The sequence below is a fragment of the Aegilops tauschii genome, unplaced genomic scaffold (genome assembly GCF_002575655.3).
Source record: "Aegilops tauschii subsp. strangulata cultivar AL8/78 unplaced genomic scaffold, Aet v6.0 Super-Scaffold_285, whole genome shotgun sequence".
NCBI lineage: Eukaryota > Viridiplantae > Streptophyta > Magnoliopsida > Poales > Poaceae > Aegilops > Aegilops tauschii.
The window spans coordinates 347,015-371,297 of NW_027332466.1; the positions used below are offsets into that span (position 1 = coordinate 347,015).

General features: G+C 48.8%; 1 protein-coding gene, 1 non-coding gene and 1 pseudogene across 2 annotated transcripts; 1 reads left to right on the forward strand and 2 right to left on the reverse strand.

Annotated features, from left to right (window-relative positions):
* LOC141028210 (uncharacterized) overlaps positions 1–11,560 on the reverse strand; it is a 31,003-nt pseudogene extending 19,443 nt beyond the window's left edge.
* On the reverse strand, positions 10,951–11,089 carry LOC120970127 (small nucleolar RNA Z247). Its single transcript, XR_005764873.1, has one exon. It is a non-coding gene; the product is annotated as a small nucleolar RNA Z247 (small nucleolar RNA).
* A 1,989-nt stretch (positions 11,561–13,549) lies between the features above and the next one.
* LOC109749942 (F-box protein At5g07610) lies at positions 13,550–15,385 on the forward strand. Its single transcript, XM_020308877.4, has 2 exons — positions 13,550–13,702; positions 13,786–15,385. The coding sequence occupies exons 1-2, from the start codon at positions 13,641–13,643 to the stop codon at positions 14,945–14,947; spliced, it is 1,224 nt and encodes a 407-aa protein (XP_020164466.1). The 5' UTR covers positions 13,550–13,640; the 3' UTR covers positions 14,948–15,385.
* Positions 15,386–24,283: the final 8,898 nt, after the last annotated feature.

The window sequence follows — 24,283 nt, forward strand, 5'->3', positions numbered from 1 at the left end:
AATGTACTCGAAGGTGTGTCTGTCACCATACATCCATTGCCGGTTCATCTGCATGCATTATATATAATTATGTGTGTCAAAAGTAAGAAAATTAGACAAGTATCTATCTAAAGTAAGAATTTTTTTATTTCAGAAAGAAGATAAGAACAAGAGGCTCACCACGGTGGTGCCGGCGACGAGATCGGCGCGGGCGATCGACGGTGGTGAAGACGGGGACGGGACGTGACGGGCCGCTAAACCTAGACAAATCTCGGGAAAAATGGAGCTCGGAGGTCGAGTTTCGAGAGGAGAAAGCTTAACTAGTGTGGCTCGAGCATTTCATCGAACACCTCATGTGCATAGGAGGTGAGCTAGAGCACCCAAATGCCCTCCCCTCGCCGGCCAGAAAAAACAGAGCACTGTGGAGTGCTCTGCTGCGGCGATGGGGTATATATAGGCAACTCATTTGTCCCGGTTCGTGGCTGGAACCGGGACTAAAGCCCCGCCTTCTGTCCCGGTTCGAGCCACGAACCGGGACCAATGGATGTGGGCCCGGAGCGAGGCCCATTGGTCCCGGTTCGTGCCAGGAACCTGGACAAATGGGTCCAGACGAACCGGGACCAATACCCACGAGGCCCCGGCTGGCCCCCTGGGCTCACGAACCGGGACGTATGCCCCCCATGGGTCCCGGTTCGTGACTGAACCGGAACTAATGGGCTGGCCAGGCCCGAACCAAAGCCCTGTTTTCTACTAGTGTCATAGGTAAAGTCATACCAAGTCCCCTCCAAGTCCTCCAGTGAGGTCCTTAGACGAGCTCGACGAATCAAGGGTTCAAAGATTAAAATCTTAGCCCGCACTCCAAGATACCTCCCCTTAGCAAAACCATCTTTCTCAACATCTACTTTGACCACTTCTCCCAGCCAATCTCCCAATGCTTTACCAAAAGATTTTGTCCTCATATCTAAAGGCAGATCCAGGACTCTCACCCACATCTCCACCGTATCAAAAACCATCTCGGAAGGACGAACATCTCCCACATAATCCTTTAACACGAGCACATGGAAATCAAACTGCCATGGGCCATTGTTAAGGGCATGTCGCCAGTCACCTTCGCTGCCAAACCTCACCTCAAAAATGTTGTTGCCAATATCCTTGAACTTTGCCTCCTTGTGAAGTCCCCACACCCGTGGCATCGCCCTTTCCAATGCAGTTTTGTTTAGAGGCCTCGGCGAGAAGACTTTCCCCACCGCCGACCACTTCACCGTCTTCGCTTGGATCCCTGGATCTGAGAAGATGAAACCTCGCCGCTCCTTGTCCGTCAGAACCAGCCCTCCAAAGCTCTCTGAGAGGCTGGCGGCCTCCGCCGTAGTCTTGCCCTCAGCCGGGGACGCCGAAGCACCCCGGACCGTTGATCCCCCCGCTGCAGCCGACGTGGATGCTGGCGCCGTCTCCTTCCGGGGAGTGGCCTCCCGACTCACCGTGGCCGCCCCTCTGACTAAACTTGGGCATTGTGGACACCTTTACGTTAGCCTGTGTTTTTTTTTTTGGACGTGTTGTTTTTTCCATTAAAAATATAGCAGGGTATCTAATAGATCTGGACCGTGAAAATTTAAATCTAATGGTCAAATTAATTCTGCTGATGTGGATTAATGTGGAACCTCTAATGGTGCCTCCAATTAGTAAAGAAAATGTGCTTGTGGGACGTTGTACTTTTTTTTTGACTCAGACGCTCTAGCTTTTTAAAATTTTGAACTCCGATGTACTTCTTTCAAAGGGACATGCGTGTGTGAATTTCGAAGAGAAACGAAATGTGCGTGTGGGAGAACATGATACGACACTGTATATTTTTTTGACGGGACGTGGTAGTTTTATGTTTATGTATGATTTTTCTGTCCATGACATTTGATGTACATTTTTCTAGTAATGTTACAGTTATGTGATTTCACATATTAAATAAATATATTTGGTCTAGTTTTAATTAAAAGAGTTGACTCCGCATTTATTTCGTAAGGTAGGATTGATTTTTTCAAAGCATTTACACACATTTTATTTTCTGAGCAGGCATTGTCTCTTTTTGTTTTTGTAACATGATGCTCGAATAATATTTAATTATGGACGTCGATAAGTGCCACACGTGTGGGCGTTAGAGGGGTCTGCCCACACATTTTGTGTGGTGTCACTAGTAGAAAAAGGGTCATCTGTCCCGGTTGGTAAGGGCCTTTTGTCCCGGTTGTTGAACCGGGACTAAAGGGTCGTTACTAATGCCCTAGCCCTTTAGTCCTGCTTCTTACACGAACCGGGACAGATGGGCCTCCACGTGGCCGCTGCGGCCAGCCCAGGCAGGAGGGCCTTTGGTCCCGGTTGGTGACACCAACCGGGACCAAAAGGCATCCACGCGTCAGCATTTCAGTAGCTGTGGTTTTTGTTTTTTTAAAGGGGGAGGGTTTAGGGGGTAATTTAGGGTGTGTAAGCTAGCTAACAGAGAGAACTGTCCTCTCTTATTTCCGTGCTTGATTTACCAACGCTACTGCTATGCCTAAACATGGCTTAGATTAAAGTGAAGGCAACATGTGGTGCATGTCAAAAGTAATATTAATCCTAACTTGATCAAGTTTGGATTAGTACTACTTTCGACATGCACCACATGCTTGTTGCCTTCACTTCATTCCAATCCATGTTTATTTCACCCACTGATATATAATAACTCTTCATGCCCGCATCATGCATCATCATAATAACAAGTCCTACTAATCATCATCATACAACTTCTATTCGTTATTAATAACAAGTCATACGATCATCATCCTCATAGTCATCGAACCAACCCTACTTAATTGTTCTTAGCACATGATCATCAGTATTAGGTAGGACCTAAATACCCTCTTTAAGGTAAAATAGCATAAAACAATATAGACCCCGACTCTCCATTATGGAGAATGGAGATCATCCTGTCTCCAATTTTTTCCGCTTCGCTTCCTTTTGCTTCCAAGAACCTCCTTGCGACTGTCCATACATTTTTTCCATTCTTTGATTTTCATGTCTCCACTTCTTTTAGAAATCCGGTATGGACAGTTGAGATTCGTAGGATGACCTGATTGTATGTTCAAAACATCAAGACTACCATTCTGATACATCAAATGAGGCACACAATCCTATGGGATTATCTGTTGAAAAACATAGTAATAACTTCATAGTTAGCAATGTTGTACTAGTTTTAGAAGTATGCAAAAGATGCACGGATATCGTAATAGTAAGAAATCTTACCAGGGTATCTCCATAGTAGTTACCGTAGTTCAACACGTGCACTAGTGGCACGTATTGACCATAATGTGGAGGAGTTTTACAATAGATATTGTAATTTTCAAGATCAGTACAAAATCCGACCAGATGAGTTTTCTCCTTATAAGTTAACTTAGAGCCATCGGTTTCTGTCTACCATGTTCCGCACATTGTTTGGACAATCAAAATAAGCTGTCAATGAAAATAAGCGGTCAACTATTTTGAAATGAACAATATAAATTAGCTAATAACTATGTTTGAGAAACTCACATAGCGGTAGAATTGGAGGCATATCAACAAGGACCCAAATGTCCATATTGTCTTGCTCGATGTCAGGATCACCAAGATCCATGGTGACAAGCATACCCTCATCAAAACCATACATCTTGCAAAATGCTTTCCAATTTTTGCAACCAAAATGGGTTACGCTCTTAGAATTATACAGATTTACTTCAAAATCTATATCATGATGGGTCCTTAGGTGAATTTTCTTTGTTTCCATACTTTCATGGTCTTCAAAACCCATCCTCTCCAAGACGTAGCGTCTTGCATGGCATGGGATAAGCTAGTCGAATAGTAAAAAATGAAAAGTACACGTTGAAATAGTTGAAGTCGTGCTTAATTACGAAAAAATAACACTTGTCGTCGTTGCGTACAATTTCAACATCGAAGGTCTCCTCCAGCTTAATACTAAAACGCCGATCTTCGTCCAGGTGAGGCCTGTCGCACAGACCTCGGTCGTCGTGGCACCAGTCGCACTCCCCCGGTTGACTTTCGTCGTCTGAGTACGACATTTCCTATGTTCATAATTCAAATATTAAACGTCTACAATTAAATATATGTACTAAAAAACCTAAGTTAGATCATTATTATTCATCATGGGTTGACTATCGGTTTGTCGAGTCTTTTCTTGAAAACTCTCAGCTCACGTGGTGTATACATTCGACCGTTGGTGATGGTCGCTCCTCCTTTCATCCCCGAGTGCATTACACCAAAATGTCTAGCACACGGGAATGAAGGAGAAGCGACCCCCACGACAACAGTCGGGATTCTTCGTCCTCTCATATATATATATGGTGGAACTCTCCCTCACTGATTCCTCTCAGACATTTGCGACCGTCGGTGATGGTAGCTCCTTCCTTTCGTTCCCGAGTGCATTATACCAAATTGTCTAGCACACGGGAACGAAGGAGAAGCTACCCCCACGACAACAGTCGGGATTCTTCGTCCTCTCATATATGGTGGAGACTCAATAGACTTAAAGTCAACCCAAAATATCGTTTAATTATCTTTCTAAAACCGGTTCGTGGCTGGTCTCACCTCGAGGTCGGAGGGGGTCAGTGATGGGGACGATGGCGGGGATGATGGAGGGGGGCTCCTAGATTTCTGCGAAAACAAAAACCCTATAAGCTATCAACTAATCATATGCATACGCCTTGCATAGTGCTCTCCAATTTTAGCATTCAAAGTAGGAGTAGTTTTCCAATTTGAGCATTCAATAAGCAAAATCAAATCACAAAATAAAGTAGTATTCAAATTAGGATGCATTCAATTATAAGCAAAACTACATCATCTCCATGCGTCCGTACATCGTCGAATATTATCACTAATACACCTCGAATACTATCATACATATAGCATCGCTAGTACAGCTAGAATCGTAGCGCCCGACGGGTATCGGCGCGGGCGGTGGATACCCAAAGAGAAGGAACCATCACAGGATCATAGTTCCAGTGAGATCCCTGAAGAACCTGCCAGGTATTGTCGAACCTGCACTCCAACGCAACCATGTAGTGACGGACGTGCTCGTCCTCCTCGCTGACACGGTGACGTACCACCTCCGCGGTGTCCGGAAGCCTCGGCACCATCACTGGCCCACGCGACCGCCACCAAACAAGGATCGGGTCAATGACGGGCTGGCTCCTCACAAAAAAATCTATGAACAGAAAAAATTCTAACTTTTGCATATTCATTTATGAACAAATTACAACAACTCAATTAACTACACATCTAAACTACACATCTAAATTAGGAAAATTCATATGAGCACACTAAGGGGGCGGCGATCGACGAGGAGGCAGGGCACGGGGGCGACGGTGAGGGGCGCGGCCACGGGCGACGAGGAGGCAGGGGGCGGCGACGGCGACGGTGAGGGGCGCGGCGACGGGCGACGAGGAGGCAGGGGGCGGAGGTGAGGGGCGCGGCGACGGGCGACGAGGAGGCAGGGGCGCGGGGCGGCGACGGCGTCTGGGCGGCGCGGGACGGCGTCGGAGGCAGGGCAACGACGGCGACGGCGAGGCGCAGAGGGGTAGCCTGGCGGCGTCGTCGGGGCGGGGAAGACGAACTGAATGAAAAATTTCACAAGTGCTAGTTATATAGACGAAGCATTGGTCCCGGTTCGTGACAGCAACCGGGACGAATGCGACCTTTAGTCCCGGTTGGTGCCACCAACCGGGACCAAAGGCCTCTTTTCAGCAGCCCAAAGGGCGGGAAGCGGCGGACTTTGGTCCCGGTTGGTGTCACCAACCGGGACTAAAGGGGGGGCATTGGTACCGGTTAGTGCCACGAACCGGTACCAATGCACACCTTTAGTCTCGGTTGGTGCCACCAACCGGGACCAAAGGCACTGTGCTGCTGCGCCCGCGTCGAAAGTTTAGTCCCACCTCACTAGTTGAGAGGGGCGCGCAGTGGTTTATAAGCCCCACTGCCGCACCCCTCTCGAGCTCCTCTCCAATGCAGGCTTACGGGCCTAATTGTCACTGCTATGCCTGATGGGCTTACTGGGCCTTCTGCGGGCCTGAATCCTGGCCCATCGATGGGTTTCTGGTCGTATTCAGGCCGTGGTGGCCCAGTAGGTGGCATATTTTTTATTTTTTGCCTGTTTTTTGTTTTCTTTTTTGCTTTATTTATTTTGTTTTGTTTCTACTTACAACAAAAAACTTATTTATTTTATTTTATTTTGTTTCTAATTACTTATTTATTTTACTTTATGATAATTCTTTTTGCTATTAAAGTTTCTAACAAAAAAAGTTCTTTATGAAAATTCTTTTTGCTTTTAATGATTTTGAACAGAAAATACTTCGATAATTTTAGTTGCATCAATTTTATATAATTTTAGTTTCAGTAATACTAGAGGTTTCTTATAATGTTTTGAACAGAAAATACTTTGTTAATTTTAGTTTCATAAATTTTATTAAAGTTTATTATCTGGTAAGAAATATATACCCTTGCAAACGTACTGCTAGGTATGTGTTTGTTGATGGCAAAACACTTTGGATGAAACGTTGTCACTTTCTTTTCTCCTCAATGCTAATTAGTTCTGGCCTGTTTTGAGTAGAGAATGGCGTTAACGGAACATCGTAATCATAATCTGCCCAGAATTGTGTCAACATATTCTCTGGTAAGAAATTATGTTTGCTTGTGGGTATTTATTCATGCAGCAGGTATGTTCAAATAGGCAATGTTGTACACTTCCCATGGCAGTCTTGCTCATAGTTTACTGGTGAGAAATCCCTTTTATATAATATATGATGTCTGTAATGATGCACATTGAAAGATGGCGTGAAGCGTATGCCTAGCAGGGACGCGTTACGTGTTATATATAGCCATAGGCTAGGGTTTACAGGATTCGGTAGTTAGGTTAGGCTTGATCCTCAAGTTAGCTAATCTACAAGATAAGGATCGAAGCAATGAACCTAACTACCAGATTACAAGATCACCACGCATGCAACTAAAAGGGTATATACGGTTTTATATACACAATCGTATATACATACATTGTATTCTAACACACCCCCTCAATCATAACTTCACCAAGTTGAGATTGCTCTTGAACTCTTCTAACTTGCGCCATGATAAGGCTTTAGTGAAACCATCTGCAACTTGATCATTAGTGGGAATGAACCGGATATCAAGAAGCTTCTTAGCTACCCTTTCTCGCACAAAGTGATAATCAACCTCAATGTGTTTTGTTCTGGCATGAAACACTGGATTTGCTGATAGATATGTGGCACCAATGTTATCACACCACAACCGTGCAACAGGAGAGTGATTAACACGAAGCTCATTCAACAAGGTTTGAACCCATATCAACTCTGTAATTGCATTGGCCAAGGCTTTGTACTCAGCTTCTGTACTTGATCTTGACACAGTAGCTTGTTTCCATGCACTCCATGATATAAGATTTGGTCCAAAGAAAACAGCAAAGCCCCCTGTTGATCTTCTATCATTAGGACAACCTGCCCAATCAGCATCAGAGAATGCACTCACCAAAGTTGACATTGACCTTGTGACTTTCAAACCTGTACTCATAGTGTCCCTTAGATATCTCAAGATCCTCTTTACTGTTGTCCAATGTGCAAGAGTAGGGGCATGCAAGAACTGACATACTTTATTGATAGGAAAAGATATATCAGGTCTTGTAAGTGTTAGATATTGCAAGGCACCTACAACACTTCTATAGTTTGTAGAATCTTCAGCACTTAAAGGCTCTCCTTCTTCCTTAGATAATTTTTCGGAAGTTGAGAGAGGCATATTTGACACCTTGCAATTCATCATACCTGCTCATTTTAGCACATCTGACAAATACTTTTCTAGACTCAAGACTATGCCATCTTTAACATTTTTCACTTCTATTCCCAAGAAGTAGTGCAAATCACCAAGATCTTTAAGAGCAAAGTCTCTCCTTAGATCTTCAAGCAATGCTTTGGTTGCATCCTGTGATGAGCTTGCAACAATAATATCATCAACATATACTAGCATAAAAATGGTGATTTTGCCTTTTCTGTAGAAGAATAGTGATGTGTCAGCTTTGGATGGCTGAAAACCAAGTCTTTGGAGTTTCACACTCAGCCTAGAGTACCATGCTCTAGGTGCTTGTTTCAAACCATATAAAGCCTTATCAAGCTTACATACATAATGATACTTGTCCTTTACCTCATACCCAGGTGGTTGTCTCATATACACTTCTTCCTCTAGAACGCCATGAAGGAACGCATTTTGCACATCCAATTGATGAAGACTCCAATTGTTTGATACTGCAATAGAGAGAACAAGTCTAACAGTAGCTTCTTTCACAACAGGGCTAAAGGTATCTTCATAATATATACCATATCTTTGTTTAAAACCCTTTGCAACTAGTCTAGCCTTGTATCTGTCTATTTCTCCATTTTCCTTTCTTTTAATTCTATAGACCAATTTACAGTCAATTAAATTTCTCCCTTTTGCTGGAGGAACTAGATGCCATGTTCTATTTTTCATAAGAGCATTATATTCCTCATTCATTGCATTTTTCCAATTTTTATTTTCCAATGCCTCTACCAAAGTGTTTGGTTCTCCTGTGACAGCAAGACCAGCGAAACGACGCCGCTTGTCATACCTGACCGTACCATCCGTACGTACTTTTGGTTTTAAGATACCATGTTGAGATCTTGTTCTTGGTGGAGACACAGAAATCATCGCAGAAGGCAGCTGCACAGAAGATCCGGAGCCCTGCACAGCGGATCCGGAACCTGACCCAGCCGCACCAGATCCAAGGAGGATCCTGTCGCCATCGCCAGCGTCCGCGCCTGGCCCGGCAGCCGCAGATCTGAGGCGGATGCTGTCGCCCGCCTACGACGCGCCTGATTGGCCTGCGCCACCGTGCGTAGGAGACCGCACCACTTGGCGGGTGGAGAGCGGCGCCTCGCTGCTTGTGGGTCCACCTGACCCTGAGTGCGCCACAGCGCCCGCGCCCACGGGCCCGCGAAGGGACACGAGTCGTGGCGAGGCTGGGTCGCCCACTCCCGAGGCGGATGCGGTACGGATCCCGCTGTCTGGCGCGGCAGGCGAGGGAAAATCTTCCCCGGGATCGCCGCTGGCTGGATCCGGCGCAGCACCTGAATCTGCACCATGTTCCGCGCCTGTCTGCTGCATAAAATCATGGCCAAAAACAGAATTTCCACCAAAATTTATAGCAGGATTTTTATGAAGATTAACCGAAGGATCAGCTGTCTATTCGTCCCCATGATCAAGAGGTTCGGATGGAGCAGATTCTGCAAGAAGAAGAACTTCGAAACGAAGGGGAACGCCGGCATTTGGATTTAGCGAGGCAAATGGAAAAATTGTTTCGTCAAAGATAACATCTCGAGAGATATAGACACGTCCTTCTTTGACATCGAGATACTTGAACCCTTTATGGAGGTTGCTATAGCCAAGAAAAACACATTGTTTTGAACGGAATTCTAGCTTCTTAGCATGAAAGGGTCGGAGATTTGGCCAACATCACAACCAAAGGTGCGTAGAGCATGGTAGTTGGGTTTTTCATGAAACAATTTTTCCAAGGGAGTATCAAGATTGATCACTTTGCTAGGAGTGCGATTGATAAGATAGGTGGCGGCTAGAAAAGCTTCGTCCCAAAATTTTAAGGGCATGGAAGCATGAGCTAAAAGCGAGAGACCCACATCTACAATGTGCCTATGTTTTCTCTCGGCTGACCCATTCTGTTGATGGGCATGTGGGCATGATACGTGATGTGTGATCCCTATTTGACGAAAGAATGAGTTGAGGCGCTCATACTCACCGCCCCAATCTGTTTGCATGGTGATAATCTTGCGATCAAAAAGTCGTTCAACTAGTGCTTGAAACTCATGAAACACTTTGAAAACTTCTGATCTATGTTTGAGGATATATATATCCATGTGAATTTGCTGGAATCATCGATGAAACTCACATAATAATTTTTCTTATTGATTGAATCTTGGGCAGGCCCCCATACATCAGAGAAAACTAGCTCTAAAGGAGCTTTTGAGATACTACTAGAATTTGGATAGGGAAGTTGATGGATCTTGCCTTGTTGGCAAGCATCACACACTCCCTCTTTATTCAACTCTTTGCTAGAAAAAGAAATTTTATTGTGTCTAAGAACATGTTGAACTATTGCCGAGGATGGATGTCCTAAACGATCGTGCCACCTTGACGGAGAGATCTTGGTGGCGCCAAGTGCATGCATGCCCGAGCTTATGGGAGCTAATGATAGGGGATAGAGCCCGTTTCTACACCTGCCGTGGAGGAGGGTTTTCCTCGTTGCCTTGTCCTTGACATAGAAAAAATGAGGATGAGTTTCAAGAAACACATGATTGTCATAAGCTAGACGATGGGCAGAGATCAAGTTTTTGGTGGCTTTGGGCACATGCAAAATATTTTTAAGATGAAGATTGCGAGTAGGGGTACGAACATATGCATGACCTATATGGGAAATCTTCATACCTGCGCCGTTTGGCACGTTTACTTGATCATGTCCATTGTACTTGTCACGGACAGTGAGTTTGTCGAGCTCGCTGGTAATGTGGTCTGTTGCACCTGAGTCCACATACCAGTTTGTGTCCACCCCGTAGGAGGAGTTGGTGTTGACGGCTGCTGCACTTTTCTCCTTGTTGAAGGAGATGTCAAAACGGCGATAACACTCCATGGCCATGTGATTGGGCTTGGTGCAGATTTGGCAGAAGACATCAGGTAGATCGTTGCGGCCTCCTCCATTGCCGCGGCCGCCGCCGCGACCACGACCGCCGCCACCGTTGCCACGGCCGCCTCCATTGCGGCCACCGTTGCCACCACGGCCACCGCCACGGTTGGATCCACCGCGCCTGCCACGGGACACGGCGTTGGCAGAGGAGTGGGAGGACTGCCCTCCGCCTTCAAACATAGCCAATCTGCTTTCAAAGCTAATCAGCTGCGAGTAAAGCTCGCTCACCTTGATTTGCTGAGTCCGAGCACAGATTGTGGAGACGAAGGACATGTACTCGTAGTCGAGTCCCGCCAGGATGTAGGACACCATGTCGTCGTCGGTGAGCGGCTTGCCCACCGATGCCATCTCATCACCGAGCGCCTTCATGCGCCCGATGTACTCGGCCATCGTCGAGTTGCCCTTCTTGGTGGTGGAGAGGGCGATTCTGGTGTTGACGACGTGTGCTTGAGTTTGGGAGATAAAGATCTCCGTGATGGCGGCCCATGCTTCGGCCGCCGTGTCGCAGTGTGCAACCTGAACCATGACAGGAGCTGAGATGGAGTTGAAGATGAAGCTTAGCACCTGAGAATCTCGAGCCTTGTCGATGTCGTATGCAGGGTTGGGCGTGTCCGTGGGCTTGCCGTCCTTGTCGCGAAGCTTCTGCTCCGGCTGCTCCCTCTTTGGATTGAGGTAGGAGACGAGCTGCGGCCCACGGATGGCCGCCATGGCTTGCGCGCACCATACCAGAAAGTTGGAGCGATGGAGGTCGGCTATGGGGATGAGGGCAGGCGTGGCGACAGCGAAGCTTGAGGAGGCCATGGCTACGAGAGATGTGCTTAGAGGAGATAGGCTCTTAATACCATGAAAGATGGCGTGAAGCGTATGCCTAGCAGGGACGCGTTACGTGTTATATATAGCCATAAGCTAGTGTTTACAGGATTCGGTAGTTAGGTTAGGCTTGATCCTCAAGTTAGTTAATCTACAAGATAAGGATCGAAGCAATGAACCTAACTACCAGATTACAAGATCACCACGCATGCAACTAAAAAGGTATATATGGTTTTATATACACAACCGTATATACGTACATTGTATTCTAACACACATACGCTCTGTCCAGTCCAGTGCAGCTTTGCAGTGTCGTTTCTGAATTTCAAATTTTGAGGTCATATAACACTGAAGCAGCAAGTGCCTGTATCGACTCTGTAGCAGCATGGCTCCGGTTTCAGCCTCAAGCATCCAAGGCAAAACTGAAACTATCCTTGTGTTCCTAGTGTTCATGAATGAATTTCTGCTTGGTGGTTTGAGGGAGATAGATGGTAAGAGGGCACTATACGGGGAGTTTGTGGCCATGAAAACCTGATAGTGTTTTTTTGAACGAAGGCACTATACGGTTTATTAGGTAAACCGTAACCGTAGCTAGGTCAGTAGCATGCATATTGTAGTGTGGCCATACCACCCAGTAAGCTTCTTAGTTAGTTCGCCCTTGCTTCCCCTTGTTACATCAAATCAACGTGCATATAAGCTGTGCCTGAAGATCCCTTAAATGGCTACATGGCTACAGAGCTCCTCTACACGCCTACCAGCTTTCATCCATTAATTTCCGGTTGATGCACCCGTTGCTGTTGTTGTCCTGCTTTAGGCTCTTTGGAACAGCCGACTGGAAACCTTCTGAAAATCAGTATGGATGGCGCTCTTCGATTAACAAAGTGGACATGGACATCAGGACATCTTTGCTGATGTGCCCCATGCGGAAATGACGGCTTGTCTCCAGGCTATTCAGTTGGCTGCCGGTGCTGGTATTGCACGAATCATCGTCAAAAGAGATTCTACAGTTTTTACAAACTGCTCTGACGACTACATGTCCCTCTTGTTTATGAGTTTCATAGAGGTTGAGGTTGTGTCCTGTGAACGAGTTTGTAACTCTGGTGCTAAATGTTGTAGGAGCTCACAGAGCTCGTATGGCTCCGGGTGTTTTGGCATTATGATGGACAGTACCTGGCTAGGTATAAACTTGGTGGTCGGGGATTTAGCTGTACCACAAATGTAATACATCCCACCGGTTTCCTCTCAACAAACGTGCAAATCATTTTGAAAAAAATAAAAATAAAAAACTTGCACAATCTTCTATTAAGTCTCATTTTACATTTTTACAGAAACGAGCGAAAATGAAAATGCCTTCTTTGCTCATTCTTTTTTTGAAGAGTGTGTGTATCATATATTAAAGAAGGAGAGAGGGAAAAGAGCCCCATTCACCGATGTCTTAGAAATGATTACATGCAGTTACGCAAAGACCCTCCGTCCACTACTTCTTTACTCATTCTTACATGGAAGCAAGTTATCAATCGATCCGGTCGTCAAAATCGTAGCGCAAAATCATAGCAGGACCGTGGATGTAATAAAGCCTAACGGTTTCCGCAGATTGTTTGAAAAAGCGAAAAACAACTTGCTCAACCTCTTCACATTTTCTTTTACAGAAACGAGTTGAAATGAAGATGTCTTATTTTCTCCATGTCATTCTCACGTGGAAGCAAATTATTTGTCTGTCCCATCTTTTCTGCTAATTAACCCTCGAATTTCAAAATCGCCGTGCAGAATTTTCCAACAAGCAGCCTTAGTCATTCCTATTAGAAAAAACAAATATGATATTTAGAGTAAAAATCGAATGTAAATGTCTTCCTTTTTGTATCCGTGGGCCCCATTCTTCCAATTCAGTCCGTTGGTCCTATTTTGTATCCGTTGCCACACGGTTGAGCCCATTACTGACGCTCGACGGCCCAATCTGTTAACGCAGAGAGACCAAGTCCCACTCCCATCGACTGGGATCCTCCGACCTAGGTTTCACTCCCCCCTCCCTCTGCTCTGCTCGACGGCGTCGCCGCCGTTTCCTGCCGCCGCCATGTCCGTCCCCGTGGATAGCTCTAGCCCGCGGAAGAAAGGCCGCACTTCATCGCCTGTCCGGTACACGAATCAGCAGGATCATCGATCAGAGGTTCCCCCCTCCTTCGCCGATCCAGGCCGTGACCCCCATTTGTGTTTCGCAGGTCTTCCCCTTCTCCCCACAGCGACGGCAGGACGGCGGTCGAGAGACTCACCGACGACCTCCTCGTGGAGATCCTCTCGCGCGTCCCGGTCAAGTCGCTCTGCCGCTTCAAGTGCGTCTCCAACCACTGTCTGGCCCTCATCGACCACCCCGAACACCGCAAGAAGCTCCCCCAGACACCGGCCGGCTTCTTCTACGGCAGCGCCATCACTAGCGACTGGCTTCTGAAATCCCCTGTCCACTTCACCGATTTCCCGGGGAGACGCTCCCCTCCGTTCGACACCTCTTGCACCTTCCTGCCCGACCATCGGCGCGTCGAACTATTGGACTGCTGCAACGGCCTCCTCCTCTGCCGCTGGTATGACGTTTCTGCCCAGGGTGACGAGTTCCACTATATCGTGTGCAATCCCGCCACGGAGAAGTGGGTCGTGTTGCCAGACTCCGGCAAGGCCGCCAGCGAGGTGGCCACCACACGTTTGGGCTTTGATTCGGCTGTGTCGATGCATTTCTATGTGTTTGAGTTGGTAAATGAGCAGGAGTTTTTTTGGGATCCTGACATTGTCGGAGTGGCAGTGTATTCGTCTGAAACCGGAGGATGGGTTTATAAGGAAAAGAAATGGAACTCACAAATCAGGCTCATTGATCATCGGTTTGCATCTGTCTTTCTTAATGGCTATCTACATTTTGAAGCCGATTGTCGCGGATCGTCCCCTTGTCTAGCTGTGGTGGACACGGAGGGGGAAACATGGATGAACTTCGGTTTCCCTGATGGTCTGTTTGATGGTTTTATTCAGCGGTCACAGGGCCGCCTGCATTATGCCAATTTTCAGGGAGATGAAGATGGTTCTACCACCCTAGTAGTTTATGTTCTTGAGAACTATCAAAGCAAAGAATGGATATTGAAGCATAGCGTCGAAATTCCATACATATTTGAAGCACCTCTACTTGAGTGGGTAGATTTCCGCCTCGACAGGGACTTTGATTGGATTGCGATTCATCCAGAATGCAACATGATATTCTTCACTACTTGTTGGCATGCCACATTCACGTGCTATAATATGGATAGCGGGCAAGTCAAACTGATATCTGGTCTTGAAGTTCACAAGCCGCCATATATGCCGTATGTGCCGCTGTATGTAGAGTTACAGTCATTGCACATTTGATGTCAATATGAGAATTGCTGGTGGTGTACATAAGAAGTGGATCTTCGACAGGCATCATCAGTTCTTCATGCTATGGAACAGCGGGCTTGGTATGTCTGCTTGAATTGGGCTCTGTTTCAGATGTATGCATGCTTTTAAGTTTGGAGCAACCGTGGTTCATCGTGGAATGAATTTGGTCTATTTCTCTGATTAGTTATCTGACTTTGCACTGAACTTTCTTTTCTCTGTACTGGTTTTTGCATATGTATGTTTTTGGAAAACTGCTACCTCTATGTATTCCGTCAACTTCGCGTAGTGTTTGAGCGAATGTACTATGATCATTTAGTAAAAGACATGATCAATGGTTATCATGCAGGTTAACTTTGTATCTTATTGACAGTGATTTAGTGAACGGACTACTTGTCTGCTAACAAGATAACATATCAATGTGTGCAAATGGTATAATGTTTGAAATCATTTTTCTTTACTGTTAATCTTTTGGAAAAAATTCTCTACTTGTGGCATGTTTGAAACAGAAAATGTTGTTAGCAGAACATTACCGAGCAGTGCTTAGATCATAATGTTCATGATATTGTTAGGGATTTTAAGTGCTCCGAAGACTAGCAATATGCCATCTTTGCTTGTGCTTTTTGCCAGGTATGTATGGCTTAAAACAGTCTTAACTAAATAACCAATGCCGTTCACTTTCCATGCTAGTCTTGCTCCTTGTTTTACTAAGATACCTGTAATGTTGCACGTGGCTCTGCCACACGTAGCTTGGCTCCGGTTCCAGCTTCCAACCTTGCAAGACAAACTGGAGCTATCCTGGTCTTACTGTAACCCTGTTGTTAGCTCGCTTCTGGTGTTCATGAAACTTTTTCAGGTGATTTGAGTGAAGGTACTATGATCATTATGCGAAGACATGAACAACTTCTGTTGAGGACCATCATGCAACTTAATTTTTATCTTCTAGGTGCACCCATGGGAAATTTTAAGCATCTTATAGGCAGTGATTTAGTAAGGGCCACTTGTATGCTAACAATATAATGTGTGAAATTCTGCTGATGATGTAATGCCGTGAATCATTTCTCTCTACTGTTAATGGTTTGAAAATTAAGATATTTGCTGCTATGTTTTAGTGAAATACTTTGGATGATTATATGTTGCTTCTTTTGATGCTAATTATGTCTTGCCAGTCTAAAACCATGACCAGCTAAACTAGGCTTGGAACGCAGGGATTGAAATAAACTAGGCCGTATAACTAAAAAACATTTTGAGCATTTGGTTTGAAGGGCTCGGTGAAGGTTGCAAGGATGGAGTGAGAAGAAACTCACCTTTGCTCTCTTCTTTTTTTGAGACAAAGAAACTCACCTTTGCTCTCTTCTTTTTTTGAGACAAAGAAACTCACCTTTGCTGGTAAAGAAGTTATGTCCAAGCCTGTGATCTAGGCAGGGAAGAGATACCTTGAAGTTGGGCCTAGTAAAAGGAATTGGGAATGGCCAGAGTACCAAGCCCATTGTGTTTTTTGTCAGTGAGCTAGTAGATTTGTTTTCGCACAAAAAGAGAAAGAACGAATGAATGAACCAAAACAATCAGCGACCCTCACACGAAAATAAGTCGGCATCCAGTGGGTGTTGCCGGCGTTTGAGGCCTCAGTCCCACATCCGGCCGGGCGGCGCCGCCCAGCCGGCCCCGCATACTTCATCGCCAATCACTCTCTCCAGGGGGGTAAGCTGCAAAGACCCTCCTACCCAGAGCCGGCGGACCTTCATAGCTTCGGGGATTAAGGTAGGCAACGAAAGCCGGATCCTTTTTAAAAACATCGGGGCACAAGGCACCCATCAACCCGGCTGACCTATAGGCCGGCAACCCCGCGCGGGCCGGATGGGCGCGGCATCCCGCCCCGGCAGGCTGGCCGCGGGTTAGCGGTCGTCCCCTCCATCCATACGACAAGACAAGGCCCCACGACGGGGCAGGCCTGGCAACAGTGTGCCACCCACCCACGCTGACCGAGGCAAGCGTCGCTACAACGTCCCTTGTACTGCTGACCGGGGCGGATGGCGACCGGGCGACGCGGCACCGTAGCCGAAAAGTGCCAACCACTCGGTGACGTAAGACAAGACGGACCTGGCGACCCGACAGACCCCACCGCGGCTCCAGGACGATGGCACCAGGGCCCGCGCCCATGTATCTTTACCATTGTAACCCTGGGGGTTCGGCCTATAAGACCCCCCCCCCCCTCGGAGCCCTCCATGCAGAGGATCTTCTCCCTTCGGCATTCTGCCCACACACATACTCACACACACACGAGGCTAGATGGAGACCTAGCTCCTTATTCCTCCTCCACCAAACAGCTCCAGGAGCACCACTATAACCCTTGTGCATATCATCCCATTTCGGTAGGACTAGGGGTGTTACTTCCCAAGGAGGGCCCCGAACCTGGGTACGTCTTGTGTCCCGCACTCGCGCGTGCCAACCTTGCTTCCGGAGCCCACCGGCGTCCTCACATAGCCCCCCACTTTTAGTCATCTTATTGAAGGAAATATGCCCTAGAGGAAATAATATGCCCTAGACGGGATCACATCATTAGAGAATGATGTGATGGACAAGACCCGTCCGTTAGCTTAGCATAAATGATCATTTAGTTTTATTGCTATTGCTTTCTTCATGACTTATACATATTCCTCTGGCTATGAGATTATGCAACTCTCGAATACCGGAGGAACACTTTGTGTGCTATCAAACGTCACAATGTAACTGGGTGATTATAAAGATGCTCTACAGGTGTCTCCGATGGTGTTTGTTGAGTTGGCATAGATCGAGATTAGGATTTGTCACTCCGTGTATCGGAGAGGTATCTCTGGACCCTCTCGGTAATGCACATCACTATAAGCCTTTCAAGCAATGTAATTAATGAGTTAGTTGCGGGATGATGCATTACAGAACGAGTAAAGAGACTTGCCAGTAACGAGATTGAACTAGGTATGATGATACCGACGATCGAATCTCGATCAAGTAACATACCGATGACAAAGGGAATGACGTATGTTGTTATGCGGTTTGACCGATAAAGATCTTCGTAGAATACGTAGGAGCCAATATGAGCATACAGGTTCCGCTATTGGTTATTGACCGGAGATATGTCTCGGTCATGTCTACATAGTTCTCGAACCCCTAGGGTCCGCACGCTTAACGTTCGATGACAATTTGTATTATGAGTTATGTGATTTGATGACCGAAGTTTGTTCGGAGTCCCGGATGAGATCACGGACATGACGAGGAGTCTCGAAATGGTCGAGAGGTAAAGATTCATATATTGGAAGGCTATATTCGGACATCGGAATGGTTCCGAGTGATTCGGGTATTTTTCGGAGTACCGGAGAATTACGGGAATTCGCTGGGGAAGCTAATGGGCCTTATTGGGCTTTAGTGGAGAGAGGGAAGAAGGGCCACGAGGTGGCACGCGCCTCCACCTTGCCCAAACCGAATTGGACAAGGGGTGGGGGCGCCCCCCTTTCCTTCTCCCTCTCCCTCCTTTCCTTCTTTCCCACTCCGAAAAGGAAAGGGAATCCTACTAGGAATTGGGAGTCCTAGTAAGACTCCATACACTTGGCGTGCCCCTAGGAGGGCCGGCCTCTCTCCCTCCCTCCTTTATATACATGGGCAGGGGGCACCCGAAAGGCACTCCAAGATTTGTCTTAGCCGTGTGCAGTGCCCTCCTCCACAGTTACACACCTCGGTCATATCGTCGTAGTGCTTAGGCGAAGCCCTGCGCCGGTAACTTCATCATCACCGTCGCCACGCCGTCGTGCTGATGAAATTCTCCCTCGTCCTCAACTGGATCAAGAGCTCGAGGGACGTCATCGAGCTGAACGTGTGCTGAACACAGAGGTGTCGTATGTTCGGTACTTGGATCGATTGGATCGTGAAGACGTTCGACTACATCAACCGCGTTACTAAACGCCTCCGCTTTCGGTCTACGAGGGTACGTGGCACACTCTCCCGTCTCGTTGCTATGCATCTCCTAGATAGATCTTGCATGTTCGTATGATTTTTTTTGAAATACTGCGTTCCCCAACACTTATGGCATCTGCCGTGAGATCATCACAACAATACACTATGAAGGTTGTATCATATGTTGGTATCATATGCATAATACTAATATATGATACTCCCCACTACGAGTAGCCTAAAGTTCCACAATCTGCATGATACGGCACGATGTAATAAAAGGCTACTGGTTGCGCAGATCATTTGAAGAAAAAAAACAACTTGCACAATCTTCCATTAATATAAATCTCCGTTACACTTTTTGTATAGAAACGAGTTGAAATGAAAATGCCTTCTTTCCTCTCATAGCAATGTTACTCTTACATGGATGCAAGTTACTGATCCATCCGATCTATGCTAGTACGATACTAATTAGCTTTCATATTCAAAATCATGGGACAACTTCATTCTAGCCCTGAGAGAATCTCCAGAGGCACCCCCAACAGCCCCCCTAAGGCTCTTTTTTAGCGCCGGCGTTGGAAAAACGGATCAATCGCGCTTTCAGAAGCCCAATTTTCGCCGGTTAGTCCCGAAACTGGTGTAGGCGGACCCAGGCCGAACCCCGCGCGCTGGGGCGCCGAGGGAATCGTTTTTGGCGCGAAAGAACGGCGATCTCGCCGAGTCAGCGACTCCGGCGCATCGTCGTCCTCATCGCCTCGGTTCCTGCGAGGAATCAATGCCAAGGCTGCCGCGCCTGTCAGCCTCCACTGATGCCTCACGGGCGGCGCAGTGAAGGCGCGGCGACGCACGTCCCACCCGAGCCCACCACGCGTACACATGGTCGCCGCCCTCCCACCGCCCAAGCCCGGCTATAAAATGTTGTCCCTCCCTCGCAGGGGAGCACACACTCCATTCGCCACAGCTCCTCATCTCGCCGCCGACGCCCCCTCGACCGAGCTCGCCTCTCCTCTCCCTTTCTCCCCATCGACGAGCATGGCCGAGCGTTACCCAGGCGACGGTGCGGCGGCCAATGGCTTCGGCCGCCGTCACCTGCACGAGGATGAAGCACGACTCATCTACGAGGCCGACTCACCGTCGGACATGCGAGTGCCGGGCACGTGGAAGCCGGCGCTGGAAAAACGGATCAATCGCGCTCTCAGGAGCCCAATTTTCGCCGGTTAGGCCCGAAACTGGCGTAGGCGGACCCAGGCCGAACCCCGCGTGCTGGGGCGCCGAGGGGATCGTTTTTGGCGCAAAAGAACGGCGATCTCGCCGAGTCAGCGACTCCGGCGCATCGTCGTCCTCATCGCCTCGGTTCCTGCGAGGAATCAATGCCAAGGCTGCCGCGCCTGTCAGCCTCCATTGATGCCTCACGGGCGGCGCAGTGAAGGTGCGGCGACGCACGTCCCACCCGAGCCCACCACGCGTACACACGGTCGCCGCCCTCCCACCGCCCAAGCCCGGCTATAAAATGTTGTCCCTCCCTCGCAGGGGAGCACACACTCCATTCGCCACAGCTCCTCATCTCGCCGTCGACACCCCCTCGACCGAGCTCGCCTCTCCTCTCCCTTTCTCCCCATCGACGAGCATGGTCGAGCGTTACCCAGGCGACGGTGCGGCGGCCAATGGCTTCGGCCGCCTTCACCTGCACGAGGATGAAGCACGACTCATCTACGAGGCCGACTCACCGTCGGACATGCGAGTGCCGGGCACGTGGAAGCTGACCACCGGCGAAGTCCCGGTGCCACCAGCGCTGCCCTGCACGTCGAGATCGCGTGCATCCGGTCCTTGATGATGGCGGAGTTGCGTAACCAGCCGAGGTACGCCCCTGACAGCAACACGCTGTGGACGGCTGTGACAACCCCGATTTGACCGTACACTAATCATGCACGCAAATGTGTACGATCAAGGTCAGGGACTCACGGGAAGATATCACAACACAACTCTACAACATAAATAAGTCATACAAGCATCATAATACAAGCCAGGGGCCTCGAGGGCTCGAATACAAGTACTCGATCACAGACGAGTCAGCGGAAGCAACAATATCTGAGTACAGACATAAGTTAAACAAGTTTGCCTTAAGAAGGCTAGCCCAAACTGGGGTACAGATCGAACGAGGCGCAGGCCTCCTGCCTGGGATCCTCCTAACTACTCCTGATCGTCGTCAGCGGGCTGCACGTAGTAGTAGGCACCTCCAGTGTCGTAAGTGTCGTCGTCGACGGTGGCGTCTGACTCCTGGACTCCAACATCTGGTTGCGACAACCAGATAGAAAGGAAAGGGGGAAAAGAGGGAGAGAAGCAACCGTGAGTACTCATCCAAAGTACTCGCAAGCAAGGAGCTATACTACATATGCATGGGTATATGTGTAAGGGGGCATATCAGTGGACTGAACTGCAGAATGCCAGAATAAAAGGGGGATAGCTAGTCCTGTCGAAGACTACGCTTCTGGCAGCCTCCATCTTGCAGCATGTAGAAGAGAGTAGATTGAAGTCCTCCAAGTAGCATCGCATAGCATAATCCTACACGGCGATCCCCTCCTCGTCGCCCTGTTAGAGAGCGATCACCGGGTTGTATCTGGCACTTGGAAGGGTGTATTTTATTCAGTATCCAGTTCTAGTTGTCATAAGGTCAAGGTACAACTCTGGGTCGTCCTTTTACCGAGGGACACGGCTATTCGAATAGATAAACTTTCCTGCAGGGGTGCACCACATAACCCAACACGCTCGATCCCATTTGGCCGGACACACTTTCCTGGGTCATGCCCGGCCTCGTAAGATCAACGCGTCGCAGCCCCACCTAAGCACAACAGAGAGGTCAGCACGCCGGTCTAACCCTATGCGCGCAGGGGTCTGGGCCCATCGCCCTATGCACACCTGCACGTTGCGTACGCGGCCGGAAGTAGACCTAGCCTAGTGGCGTTCCAGTCCAATCCGGCGCGCGCCACTCAGTCGCTGACGTCAAGAAGGCTTCGGCTGATACCACGACGCCGGGATACCCATAACTACTCCCGCGTAGATGGCTAGTGCGTATAGACCAAATGGCCAGACTCAGATCAAATACCAAGATCTCGTTAAGCGTGTTAAGTAACCGCGAACGCCGACCAGGGCCAGGCCCACCTCTCACCTGGGTGGTCTCAACCTGCCCTGTCGCTCCGCCTCAAAGATCCACTTGCGGGTACTCCTACGAGCCGACCCGACTTTAGTCATCACATGTGTCATGTATAAAGTATATAAGTATATACCCGTGATCACCGCCCAGGTGATCACGGCCCGATAGTATAGCACAGCAGACGGACAAGAATGTAGGGCCACTGATGGAAATCTAGCATCCTATACTAAGCATGTAGGATTGCAGGTAAAGGTAACAACAGTAGTAGCAAGGATAGGCTATGCATCAGGATAGGATATCGGAAAGCAGTAACATGCTACACTACTCTAATGCAAGCAGAATAGAGAAGAGTAGGCGATATCTGGTGATCAAGGGGGGGGCTTGCCTGGTTGCTCTGGCAAGTAGGAGGGGTCGTCAACTCCGTAGTCGAACTGGACAGCAGCAGTGTCGGTCTCGTAGTCTACCGGAGAGAAGAGGGGGGAAGAAACAGTAAATACAATGCAAACATAAGCATGACGATGCGTGACATGACAATGAGCGGTGCTAGGTGTGCCCTAACGCGACAGTAGGTGGTACCGGCGAAGGGGGGGAACATCCGGGAGGTATTCCCGATGTTTCGCGTTTTCGGACAGACGGACCGGAGGGGGAAAGTTGCTAGTTCGATAGGTTAGGGGGTTGTGGTGGACGAACGGACTGCGTATTCGGATTCGTCTCGTCGTTCTGAGCAACTTTCATATAGAAAACATTTTCATCCGAGTTACGGTTTAAAAGATATGAATTTTCAAAGTTTATTTGAATTTCTAGAATTATTTAAATTAAGCAAAAATGAATTATGACGTCAGCATGAGGCAATGCTGACGTCAGTAGGTCAACAGGTCGGTTGACCAGTCAAACCAGACAGGTGGGTCCAGTGGGACCCACATGTCAGCCTCTGTTAGTCTAATATTAATTTAAACTAAACTAACAGTCTAATTAGAGGGGTGGGCCCCATATGTCAGTGAGTGATTAGTTAATCTAATTATTTTTATTTATAAAACATTTCTCTTTTTCTCTTTTGTTTTTTAATTTTGCGGCGGGGCCCGCATGTCAGTGGCTGGGCCTGCCCAGTCAGCAGTTGACTGGGTCAACCCAGTCAACTGGGACCCACGGGGCCCACTGGCAGTGGCCCTGGGGTGGCCCCAGGCCGGCCACGTCGGCGGCCGGCGCCGGAGCAACTCCGGCGACCAAAACAGCGGCGGCCCCTCGCCGGAGTTGGCCGGAATCACGCTACGGGGCTCGGGGAGGAGCGGGGCTAGGCCCATTCGAAAGGGCTCGCAGCGCCGCATCCAGGGGTGGCCGGGGCTTCGCTGGACTTGGCCGGAATCGGCGCCGGCGAGCGGCGGAGGCGGCGGCGCGCACGGGTGTCCGACGGAAACGAGGCTACGGCGGGCTATCGAGTAAGCGGAGGGGCTGGGGGGCATCTACGCGAGGTGGGGAGTGCAACGGGCTTGAGCCCGTGACCAACAGGTCGCCGGAGCCTCGCCGGCGGCGAGCTCCGCGGCGCGGCGTTCGGGCGCGCGTGGGGAAGCAGCTAGGGGGCGCGCGAGAGAGAAAAGACAGGGGAGGAGGGGGGAGAGGCTCACCGCGCGGCACACGGAGGCCGGTGAGAGGCTTAGGAGCAGCAGGTCGGCGCCGGGGAAGAAGGGGGTCGCCGGCGTCCGAAGTTGAAGACGAGCTCGGTGTGCTCGTTGTAGGGGCTCCGATCTCCAACGGGCTGCACCAGCCGAAGCAGCGGACGACGGCGGTCCTTGGAGACAACGTGGGGCGGCGAGGTGGGCACGGTGGCCGTGTGAACGACGGGAACGGCGGCGACCGCGTCGGGCGTGGGGAAGGAGAGAGCGGCGCGGATCTGGGGGGGAAGAGAGAGGCGCAGGGGCCGAGAGGTGAGCGGGGGGCGAGTGGGAGAGAGGCCCGAGAAGGCGGGGGGAGCTGGCGTCCTTATCCTCCCCGTCGCCGGCGAGGGGGTGCGGCGGGGACTGCCCCTGTTCCGACCCCGGTCGGGGGAACAGGGAAGGGGGCGAGTGGGAGAGGTGGGCTGGGCCGGGGGTCGGCCCAGTCGGGCCAAGGGTCCAGTGGGGGGAGGGCCTTCTCCTTTTTTTCTTTTTTTCTTTGCCTGTTCTGTTTTCTATTGTATTTTCTTTTTATTTATTTATTTTCTTTCCTGTTTTATTTCATTTAAAAGTATTTAGGTATTTTATAAAAATGTGTTTTCTCCA

Bases quoted from the DNA above. Each gene is read 5' to 3' on its own strand.
- LOC109749942 (XM_020308877.4), top strand. From the start codon at position 13,641: ATGTCCGTCCCCGTGGATAGCTCTAGCCCGCGGAAGAAAGGCCGCACT. The intron at 13,703-13,785 runs GTACACGAATCA...TGTGTTTCGCAG, and splicing joins CGCACTTCATCGCCTGTCCG to GTCTTCCCCTTCTCCCCACA.